The sequence below is a fragment of the Parasteatoda tepidariorum genome, chromosome X1 (assembly GCF_043381705.1).
Source record: "Parasteatoda tepidariorum isolate YZ-2023 chromosome X1, CAS_Ptep_4.0, whole genome shotgun sequence".
NCBI classification, from domain to species: Eukaryota; Metazoa; Arthropoda; class Arachnida; order Araneae; family Theridiidae; genus Parasteatoda; species Parasteatoda tepidariorum.
Window position 1 is genome coordinate 23,557,655 of NC_092214.1, and position 11,038 is coordinate 23,568,692.

Here is an 11,038-nt window from a genome sequence, read left to right on the forward strand (position 1 = left end):
AAATTTTATAATATCTGCAATTATATGAAGCATGTAACGTATATGTTAATCAGCGTTGCGAAATGTAAAGTGCTTGTTACTGCTAGTAGCTTGAAAGAATATTTTTAAAAAAAGACAATGAACAAAGACAATTATGTAGTAGGATGATTTCCAACTTTTTATTGCTTATTCTCTTAAAAATAATCGTCTGGAGTGAAAATTAATCCGCGTTTCCAATAGGCTAATGACTTAAGATCATCAATTTCCTTTTGACGATTATCTAAATATCCTTGAATTGCAAGCAGTTGTTCAGCTGAATACTTGCATTCTTTCCTTTCTTTTTCTTCTCCAAGGAGTGCTACATTTTCTCCTCTTATCATTAGAATGCCTTGAGGAATGTCCCCATAATCATTCCCAAATTGAACACGCAAAAAAGATTCAGACATAACTAAGTTGGCAAATTGGTCAACAGTTCGGAGAGTCCCAACATACATTCTTCCATCTCGCAACCAAACGAATATCCTCTTATCAATTTGTTCCAGAAGTGAAGCTGCACCAGGAAGATCCTAAAAAAGTAAAACATATTTGCAAGTGCCCAATTTCTTTCAATTGCCAAGAGCTTGGTACTTAATATGTGGCTCCATACACATATGGCACTAATATTTATATATATTGGGAGTACAAATTAGTTCGGTCGGTTTTTTTGTGGTCAAAAATGCATTTATTTCAGAACAAAATGAATGAACATATTAATCAAAGTATTGTCCATCGCTGGCTACTACTTTTTCCCACCTTTCAGGCAATTTTCGAATTCCATCTCGAAAAATTGTCTAGTCTTTCAAGGCGATCCAAGTTAGGAGACAATTTTTGATTTCTTCGAACGAAGTGAACCGGTGACCTGCCAAAACGTGATGCATCCGCCGGAACAACCAGCAATCAGAAGAAGCAATGTCCGGTGAATATGGTGCAGTAAAATATCCCACTTGAGGGTTTCCAAATAATTTTTTGCGACATGAGACCGACCGTTATCATGCAGAAGAATAACTTTGTCATGTCTGCTCGTATTCCGGCCGTTTTTCTCGTAATGCATGGCGCAAGCGAATCAATTGTAGCCTACACCGATCACCCATAATGGAATCGTCAGGACACGATACACGACTATACAACACGACTCACCATTCTTCATTCCCCATTGACCATTCTTGAAACGTCGAAACCATTCCCTACATGATTCATCAGTTGGAGCATTGTCACCATAAACTTCTACAAGCATTCGATGGGCTTCNCAGGAAGATCCTAAAAAAGTAAAACATATTTGCAAGTGCCCAATTTCTTTCAATTACCAAGAGCTTGATACCTAATATGTGGCTCCATACATATATAGCACTAATATTTATATATATTGGGAGTACAAATTAGTTCGGTCGGTTTTCTTGTGGTCAAAAATGCATTTATTTCAGAACAAAATGAATGAACAGATTAATCAAAGTATTGTCCATCGCTGGCTACTACTTTTTCCCACCTTTCAGGCAATTTTCGAATTCCATCTCGAAAAATTGTCTAGTCTTTCAAGGTGATCCAAGTTAGGAGACAATTTTTGATTTCTTCGAAAGAAGTGAGCCGGTGACCTGCCAAAACGTAATGCATCCGCCGGAACAACCAGCAATCAGAAGAAGCAATGTCCGGTGAATACGGTGCAGTAAAATATCCCACTTGAGGGTTTCCAAAATTTTTTTTGCGACATGAGACCGACCGTTATCATGCAGAAGAATAACTTTGTCATGTCTTTGCTCGTATTCCGGCCGTTTTTCTCGTAATGCATGGCACAAGCGAATCAATTGTAGCCTACACCGATCGCCCATAATGGAATCGTCAGGTCATAGTATACAACACGACTCACCATTCTTCATTCCCCATTGACCATTCTTGAAACGTCGAAACCATTCCCTACATGATTCATCAGTTGGAGCATTGTCACTATAAACTTCTACAAGTATTCGATTGGCTTCAATTGCACTTTACTTCCAACTAAAGCAGAATCATAAAACCTCCCGCAAATGCTGCTTAGTCACCACAAAATTTGACGTATTCAACAAAGTAAAAAACAGGGTTTTTGTATGAAACTCAAAGCGATATCAACTGAATATTATTGACTGATGTCTAACCTCTCTGAAACCACCGAAACCAGCTGTCACTATGAAACATTCATAACAGCCAGAGCCATCTTTTGAAAACGGACCGAACTAATTTGTACTCTCAGTAGCACGCAAAAATATTTAATCATTGTATAAGTTCAATGTGTATTCTATTTGAATCAAACGTACATGTAAAGAAAAGTGGTCGCTCAGGGGATAGAGCGCTCCCCTTCCTGCTACCCAGGTTCGAATCCCAGTGATAGTGATGGATACAAATTCTGCTCCCAACTCAAACAGACCACAGTGCTGACGTAAAATATCGTCAGTAGTAGACGAATCATGAATTAGAATAAAATCCTAGATCTAACCTAAAAGAATATCTAACCGTGGGAGATTTTCAGAGTTTTCTAAAATGTTAATTTCATCAAAAATTCCTCTACGAAGGCTAGCTTGCCCTCATGCTTGATCCAGGAGCTCCATTGTCTTTTAAATTGGGTTCAAAACTACAGCATTACTAAGTTTAAAATGCCGTAAACCAAAAATATGGGTTGACTGTTCTAATCCGGTTATAAAGTAAAACACATATTCAAAACGCGATATAGGGAGTTCAACCGAGTAAGAGTTTTTCTATCTATAGCAGCGATATGCTTGTTTTCAATTAATTTTTATTTTAAAGTCATTTCTGTGCTCTTCCTTGCAACGCACCTTCCAATCTCTTTACAACTAGTAATCATCTGTTTTTTCTTCTGGGCCCTTTAATGGCATGGTGCAGGATGATTTTACGACAGTGCTTACCAGTTTTTAAAACCATCCCAAATTGCATTTACCTCTTTTCGTGTGCATAAAAATTGTGAAAAGGTGAAATATTTATAAGTTTGCACTTGGTTCCACCTCCTCGGACTCAGAGTTCATCTCAGCTCGGGAGTAAGAAGAGAAACATCTCCGCGCTTGAAATTGAGACAACTCTTAATGCGCGAAGCACAAACAGTGACTTACTCAGTCACTTACTTCGCTTTATCATCTGCTATTATACCTTTCGTTTCTCTAGCTAATTAAATATATTTTTAATTTAAAAACTGTTGTTTTCCCAGCAAAATGTCTCAAAAGGGACAAACTATTCACTCAAAAGAGAGAAATATCATAAAAAATAGCACGAAATATCAAATTTATGAAATATTTATTGTTAAAAAAAGCAGATAAAGTTTGAAAACTAAATATTTTTGCCATACGATCGCCAAGTAGCAACCTTGTTCAGGATTGTTCACATCCTTCTCCCAAAAATAACGAAATAGTATCGTCGCTTACCACGTGATGAAGGCGGAACCAAGTGCCAACTCCTAGTGAATGAGCTATAGATTGCAGTTTCCGAACTCACTCTAATTCTAGGATTTTATACGAATATTTTAAACTACAAAACCAGACACCAAAATCCCTTTTCTCCGGATAAACATGCACTTTCCTCGACGTATTTTCATTTTTTACCTTCAAAATATCGGATAGCCACAATCTAAAAAATATAGTCCCAAAAGTTGGTCTAAAGTTGGAGATTTTACTCTTTAATGATGATTAACATTTTTATTTGTATTAAGGTAATATTCTTCAATTTGGAAGACTGAAAGGAGTGTCTTTCACACTGTGAAAAAAAGTCATCAATCCTCAATTCCCTTACGTGGTGTTTCATCAAAATCATTGTGAAAAAAGTGTATGTGTAACGATTCAAAGAGAGTCGACAAATTTTACAATCATTTATTTTTTTATGTCTCGTAACGTGAAAACAAAATTAAAAAAATTAATGCCACTTCATTTTTAATTTCAGTGTTCTTATACGCCGGTTTATGAATGAAAATTCCATTGTCTACTTAGATCATTACTAGCTATGAAAATGCTTCCTGAATCAAAGTTTCAACCAAATTTTAATCGGTACAGTGCACAATAAGCGACATTTTTACCTTAGAATTGTTTTACTTGTAAATTTTAACTTCAAAATGGTGTTTCTCAATTATAATAAAATCTTAAAAACCGCTATTTATGGTGACTCTTGAAATGTACTACTTTCTCTAAATGCACTGTCGTAAATTATACAAGTCTTCTTTTTATTGCTGAGATGAACTGTTATGTAAAAAATTGATAAATAAAAAACGCACAGTGCAATTATGGTAATTACCACCAACCTATTAATATACTTTTAGAATCTTGGCCAAAAACGAAAAAGAAAATGTACACAAGTTGCAAATATTGATAACTAAATCGGATTGTGTGAAATGTAATTTAATGAGCATTGGACCAGAATCGGTTATGCTGCACCAAACTTATTGAACTTACTCAAGGTAATGAAACCAACCGATGTAAGAAATTAAATGACGAGTAAACAGAAAAGAAATAACTAGACTACTTTGGGTTTATTTTGAATAAGATAGACCCTGAAAGAAAGTGAATATGGAATTATAACTTTCAGAACCAGTTTATTTGCGGGATTCTAGTGAAAGGCTTTTATAATAATAAATTTTCCCGGAATTTCCTTTTATTCGTGAAATAAACTTTTTATAATTATAATCACATTTACGAACTAGTTTTCATAACTAGTTTGCTTTTCCCCGTACTACATATTTATTTGTAACTATATGTATACTTTTCTTCTTCGAGTCTAATTCAAAAAATATATGTTAAAAGTGGTAACTATGGAACACCCCGTATTTACAAAAATATTGAGCGTAACCCTTTATATTAAAGAATGAGTATTAAAGAATGAAAAACTTTAGAAGTTGTAAAAGTTTCAAAGAACAAAAATACAGTGAATATCAGATAGTTATCACAAAAATAGGTCTAATACATTGAACTATGAATTTACTTTTATTCAATTTTACTTCATTTTAGTGACACTGTAAAAATCTAAGAGTTCAATCACATAAGATTTCTCCTTAAAACGATAGTTTTATTGTGTGTATGAGAATGCCTACAGTATTAAATTTGAAAAGAAATTTTATTTCGTTATTCAAACAATAAATTCCTTAAGTATACTTATTTCCTAATAACACTTTTATGAGTACTTTTTAGCTATATAAAAATCAAACATATTTAATCCTTCCTACGCTTTCATTAAATTTTAACGGAATTTTAAATTATCGAAAATACAACTGAAATCAAATGTTGCGCAGGCACAACTCATTGCATTATAAATTTGCTAACAGTATCATCCAAACATATATTTATTAAAAAAAGTTATTTGAGGAAATTTTCTAATTTATATGAGATCTAAGAGGTGAAAAACAATTTTTAAAATCAAATTAAGCAATCACTGGTTTATGGCCAATTTCCTGCCATTCACCAAATGCCAACTTTATGGTATAATTGGTTTAACTCAATGGAGAACAGCAATATTTTATCTTACTTTTAGCAATTAAACTCAATATTTTTTAACTAATTATCTTACATACTATTACCTCAGACCAAGGGTTCCACTTTAAACCATTCATCATTGGATCTCTAAAACTTCACAACTTGATTTGATTAATATTTTCTGACTATTGGAATTGGTTTATTGGAATTACATACATTTGCATCTTGTGTGCTCAATTTAGGCTTATAAACCTTTGTCAACTAGCACAATACAGAATACAATCAAACTGAAGCACAATACAATCTGACAGCGCAATACAGAGAAGGACAGCACGAAGATAAATCCAGGGAAACAGCGGGATTCGAACCCGCTACCTATATACTTTGCACACCGTTTGGTGGGTGATACCGCTCAGCCAAGGAGGCCCCTCTGACTATAGATTAGTGCGACGAGCTCTTTTCGAAGCTTATAGCTCTGTATTTCCCTTCTGACTTTATTTATTTATTTATTAGTACACAAACTAGCAGGCTTGTTTGCTCAATTATATAAGCTGACATTGGTAGTCATGAACCCAAAATTGGGTCGGCTGTTCAACAACGATTATAAAAAGACACTTATACAGCCGCTGTAGCTCAAGGGATAGAGCCTCCCAAATGAGGTGACCCATTTATTCCATTTTCTGGAACCTCACAAACAAACATTTTTTTTACATGGAAAGTTTAGACTTTACTTGATTGTTTCGAAATGGTTACCGCTTGCTAGTTCTTCAAAGTTTGAAATTCATTTATCTCAGCGTAAAGATACCTACGGAGATGATTGGTATTGCCCTTCCGCTAAAGGCTCTGGAGCGTGGAGATAGAAGGTTTAAATCAAACTGTAACTTTGGAATGTAACTTTGTGTTGTCCTTTTCTAAATTGTGCTATTTGTTTTCCTTCAACTGGGTTTAAAACTCGTTCTTTGTATTAAGCGTACACGCTAAGATATGTTTGAGAATGAACAAATGATTTAAGTCAGCGTGGGGCTTTCCTGACCATCCCTATCTCGCTGATCCACAAAAGGATCTGTAGTGATGAGGTAGCGGGTTCGAATCTCGAAATAACTCAGCATGTATCACAGTGCTGTAATTCTTTGACTTGTATTATATGCTTTTTAATTTGACTAGGGTTTATAATCTGTTGAGCATACAAGTCTAAATACTGATGAATGAATGTGTTGAAGAATAGAATAAAATCGCAGTCAAATGGGTGCTTTCTTGGCTGAAGAATATTGTCTTTTCAATAAAGACTATGTGAAATGAGGAACGTGTTAAATCCCATCTGTTACTCTATACTTTTTATCCTTTTCATACATATATCTTCAAACTTGAGTACTCTAACAAATCATAAAGGTATTTTCACTTGAAGAACAGATAAACCAAAAAGTTATAATAGAACGTGATGAAGATTCAACTAGGGTTATGTTGTGCTACCTCTACGTTTCAGAATATTTGTTGGGAAGACAACACTCTTCGTTCGAACACACACACACACATATTTTTCCTTCTCTCGTTGGGCTGTTTCTTGACTGTTTTTGTGTTACCTGTTTTTTAATTTGAGAGATGTGTAGTAATTAATGAAGACACAGTCAAAAGTGACTTATATTTTTTCGTTTTAATCGAGTGCTGTGGTTTTAGTTAGTTACCCTCTCTTTTTAAATCCGAGCGCTGAGAGGTTCATTTCTGTTGGCATGCGTCAAAATAAAGTAAAAAAATCTCTTTTACTGCCATGTCCCAGAGTTTTATAAATTTATTTTGTGAAAAAGTATATGATAAATAAGGATTGAAATAATTTTTTTAAAGTTTTTTGACTGAAACTACGCTAAAAGGGCTATTTAAAAATTTGACTCAATTTAATAAAATGGGATAAATGGAGAAAAGGGCTCATATGTTCGTACTGTAGCTTTTTGAAATTAAGAATATTGGCTCGTAATAAAAAAGAAATAGATGTTAAAAATATAGAATCCACCTTCTCTTGTAAGACTATTTTGTTAAATTTAGTCAAATTCTCAAATGGGCCCCCTCATTGTAGTTTTTTTTCTCCATAAAATTAAAAAAAAAAGTATATATATTAGTTCTTTTTCAACATATATTTTTTCACAAAAGTTTTTCAAAAAAATATGCGATATCACGGCAATGGCCATGATTACGTAGAAAGAGTCAGAGAGCAAATTTCATTTAGAATCGGCTCTAACGACACATAGAACAGTAATAAAATTACACAAATAAGTCGAAACATTTAATTAAATGAGAAAATCAACTTATAAAAATCGAAGGATGAGCGAATCCATGTATCAAAAACGTTAAGAACTACAGAATTAACCAGAAGGCGTTAAAAAATCAATAAATTAGTGAATGATAAAATCACCAAAATCGAATCAGTATCTCTTTTACCAGCTGACTCATGTATCCATTAATTCATGAATTCATCGTTTTATTGATTTCTTAACCCACTGATTCATTTGATTTAATGATTCTTTGACTCATTGATTCTTTAATTAATTTATTTGCTATTTTATTTATTCGTTGACATGCTAATTTGTTTCATTGATTGATGATTTTTTTTATTGATTTGATGATTTTTAATTCGTTGAATAATTGAGTCTTGAACACGCAGATTGATTGTTGTTGTCAATTTACGTCGCACTAGAGCTGCACAATGGGCTATTGGCGACGGTCTGGGAAACATCCCGGAGGATGAACCGAAGACATGCCATCACAATTTTGATCCTCTGCGGAGGGGATGGCACCCCCGCTTCGGTAGCTCGACGACCAGCGCGCGAAGTCAAGCACTTTACGGTAGCACAGTTTAACGAGGACCAATACCGCACACCCTCGGTCCCTACGCAGATTGATCCAAGTGGTCACCCACCCGCACACTGTCCGTAGTCAGTGATGCTTGACTTCGGTGATCTGCTGGGAACCGTGTCCACTGCGGGACCACAGATTGATTGAGATACTCATTTATCAACCTACTCGTTTATTCATTGATTTATTGATTTCCTGGCTTTTTAGATTTGGTGATTTGTCAATTCGCTCACTCATTTATTAACTTGATGACACGTTAGTTTATTCATTAAAAGACACACTCATACATTGATTTATTAGTTTGATGATTTATCGATTCTCTGATTTGCTGAGTTATTGAATCATTCGTTGCTGAAGTGACATTCTGATTCGTTTATTGATTCATTGAGTTGCTCTACTATATTACTTTTTAATCAATAAGAACTTGAAATGATAGTAAGTAACAGTTGTCACACAACTGTATTCCCTCTATTTTCTCATGTTATTGTTGAAATGCAATTTTATTATGTAAAAAAAGTTATGCTTGTGGTAGTTACAGTTCCTTTTACTGCAACTATTTATCACAAATCTGTATACTAAGTGGAGATATTTGATGCAGTAACTTCTGAGAAAACTTAGTTTTCCTTGCTTAAAACAGAAATAAATTACGTTTCTAGCAATTACAATTGATTTTAAAAAAAACTGATCTTTTTTTAATGAATTCGTGATTGATGATTTATTGTTTCTTATTTACAGGATTATTAATGCAAGCATAATTGATACCATATTTCTATTGGTTCATTTAGAGATTTACATAGAATTTTCAACATTTCGTTCAATCCAATCAAGGAAATTCGTGATCCTGGTGTAAACTCCTGGAACACCCGGTTCAGCACATTTTTTACCAAACGATACGAGTCCAATTAGATAAAACTTTCCATCTTGATGAGCTAACATTAAAGGACCTCCAGAATCACCCTAAAATATTAATAGTTGATCGTTATGAAGTACTAATACATACTAAATAACATATTTATATGCACTCTACACAGATTCAATACAGCGGTAACGAACTTTGAGTGGAGGTAGGGTAGATCATTAGGATTGAAAATCACATAGAAACCCATGACCTAAAAGTCACTATACGCCGCTAGGGACGACCCCTAATATGAGTATCCTGTTCTTGCACCCTTGAACTAGTTCTTTTATTTAACTAAATTATTCAATTTTATGTTTTCTAATTGCATTCAAACAAGCTCAAAAATAGCTTTTTTTTATTGTAATTCAATGATTTGACGACCAATTTAGCTGGTTTATCAGGTTAGGCACCAAATCATTAAACTGCGATAAAAGAGCTATTTCCGAGCCTATTTGAATAAACTTTTCGACTTAAATTATTAAATGAATAAAAGCACCAGTTTTAGAATGAATAAAAGCACCTTCATCATAGAGAAGTGCCTCTAACGGCATATGATGACATTTCCGGTCATGGGTTGCTATATACAATCCTTATGATATATAATACCTCCACTCAAAGTTTGTAACCGCTGTACAGAATCACCCTGTAGATTACATATTGTAAAACTAACAAAGATAACAAATCATAATGACTTGTTAAATTCGTAGATGAGATAATTAATTTTCAACTATGTGGTATTATTAATAAGATCAATGAGAGCAAAAGAGGTATTAAAATAATCAAAAATCAGAATCTGAATCAGATCTGACAATGTAGCTTAAGGCTGTTCATGGAGACTGCTCACATATTGTAAAATTAACAAAGATGACTAATCATAATGACTTGTTGCATTCGTGGACGAGATAAATATTTTCCAAATATGAGCAATTAATGAGATCAATAAGAGCAAGAAGATATTAAAACAATAAAAAAATCAGAATATGAATCATATCTGAGTATCGAACTTAAGACTGTTCATGGAAAAGACAAATACATTTTTGTCCAAAAAGAAAAATTAACAGATTATTTTGCTCTCTGTTTCCCTCTTTCATACTTTAATAATTATTGCTCAGAGATTGGAAAGTTTTCTTTTCTACACTTAGATGTTAATTTAATACCCCTAATGTGTATTGCTTTCATATTACATTTTAAAAAAATAATCATGAATATTAAGAGCGGTCATAACGAAGTACCTCGTATATGCTATTAGAATTTCCAGTATCAGTCATTTCAATTATTTGTGTTTTCAATTTTTTATTTTATTAATGAAGCATGAAATTGTAAACATTTCATGAATCTAGATACATTTATGCGATTTCAAAAGGAAATACAAAAGAGAAGTTCTAAAAAAAGTAATTGTATTTTTCTTTCTCGAAAGAAAAGTTATAAAATTATAATAAATAAAAAGTTATTAACTATTAAATTATAAGAATAGGAAGTTATTAAATTATAATAAAAAAAAGTTATTAACTATTAAATTATAAGAATAGAAAGTTATTAAATTATAATAAATAAAAAGTTATTAACTATTAAATTATAAGAATAAAAAGTTATCAACTTATTAAATTGAAATACTTAATCAATTATAATTAGTTTTAAGTACTTACTCGGCAAGCATCTTTGTCCCCATCTCCAGCGCACAAATTTGCTCCAGTTATTGGAACTTCCCTCCGGAAAACAACTTTACATTTATCATTTTCCCAAATTCTAACCTGAACTTCTTGCAAAGTTGAACTTGATGGTCCAGCTAAATAAGTGAAATATACATATATATATATATATATATATATATATATATATATAAAAG

General features: G+C 33.1%; 3 protein-coding genes across 3 annotated transcripts in view; 1 reads left to right on the forward strand and 2 right to left on the reverse strand.

Annotated features, from left to right (window-relative positions):
- Window positions 1-131: 131 nt before the first annotated feature.
- Window positions 132-5,753, reverse strand: LOC110282185 (U6 snRNA-associated Sm-like protein LSm1). Its single transcript, XM_043043996.1, has 2 exons — window positions 5,555-5,753; window positions 132-545 (listed from the first exon to the last, which is right to left on the reverse strand). Exons 1-2 carry the CDS (start codon window positions 5,588-5,590, stop codon window positions 174-176), a joined length of 408 nt encoding a protein of 135 aa, XP_042899930.1. The 5' UTR covers window positions 5,591-5,753; the 3' UTR covers window positions 132-173.
- A 2,818-nt stretch (window positions 5,754-8,571) lies between these two features.
- LOC107447360 (WD repeat, SAM and U-box domain-containing protein 1) overlaps window positions 8,572-11,038 on the forward strand; it is a 56,418-nt gene continuing 53,951 nt past the window's right edge. Inside the window, exon 1 of the mRNA XM_043043908.2 lies at window positions 8,572-8,729. The gene's annotated coding sequence lies outside the window, so the exon portion shown is untranslated. The remainder of the gene's footprint in view (window positions 8,730-11,038) is intronic.
- LOC122269690 (proclotting enzyme) overlaps window positions 8,982-11,038 on the reverse strand; it is an 18,758-nt gene continuing 16,701 nt past the window's right edge. Inside the window, exons 7-8 of the mRNA XM_043043915.2 lie at window positions 10,839-10,978; window positions 8,982-9,251 (exon numbers count right to left, since the gene is read on the reverse strand). Coding sequence (XP_042899849.1) covers window positions 9,084-9,251; window positions 10,839-10,978 — 308 coding nt within the window. The 3' untranslated portion in view covers window positions 8,982-9,083. The remainder of the gene's footprint in view (window positions 9,252-10,838; window positions 10,979-11,038) is intronic.

Coding starts and splice junctions, on each gene's coding strand:
- LOC110282185 (XM_043043996.1), bottom strand. CDS start 5,590: ATGATGAATGGTTTAAAGTGGAACCCTTGGTCTGAG. Junction 546..5,554: donor AGTGGAACCCTTGGTCTGAG/GTAATAGTATGT, acceptor TTACTTTTTTAG/GATCTTCCTGGTGCAGCTTC.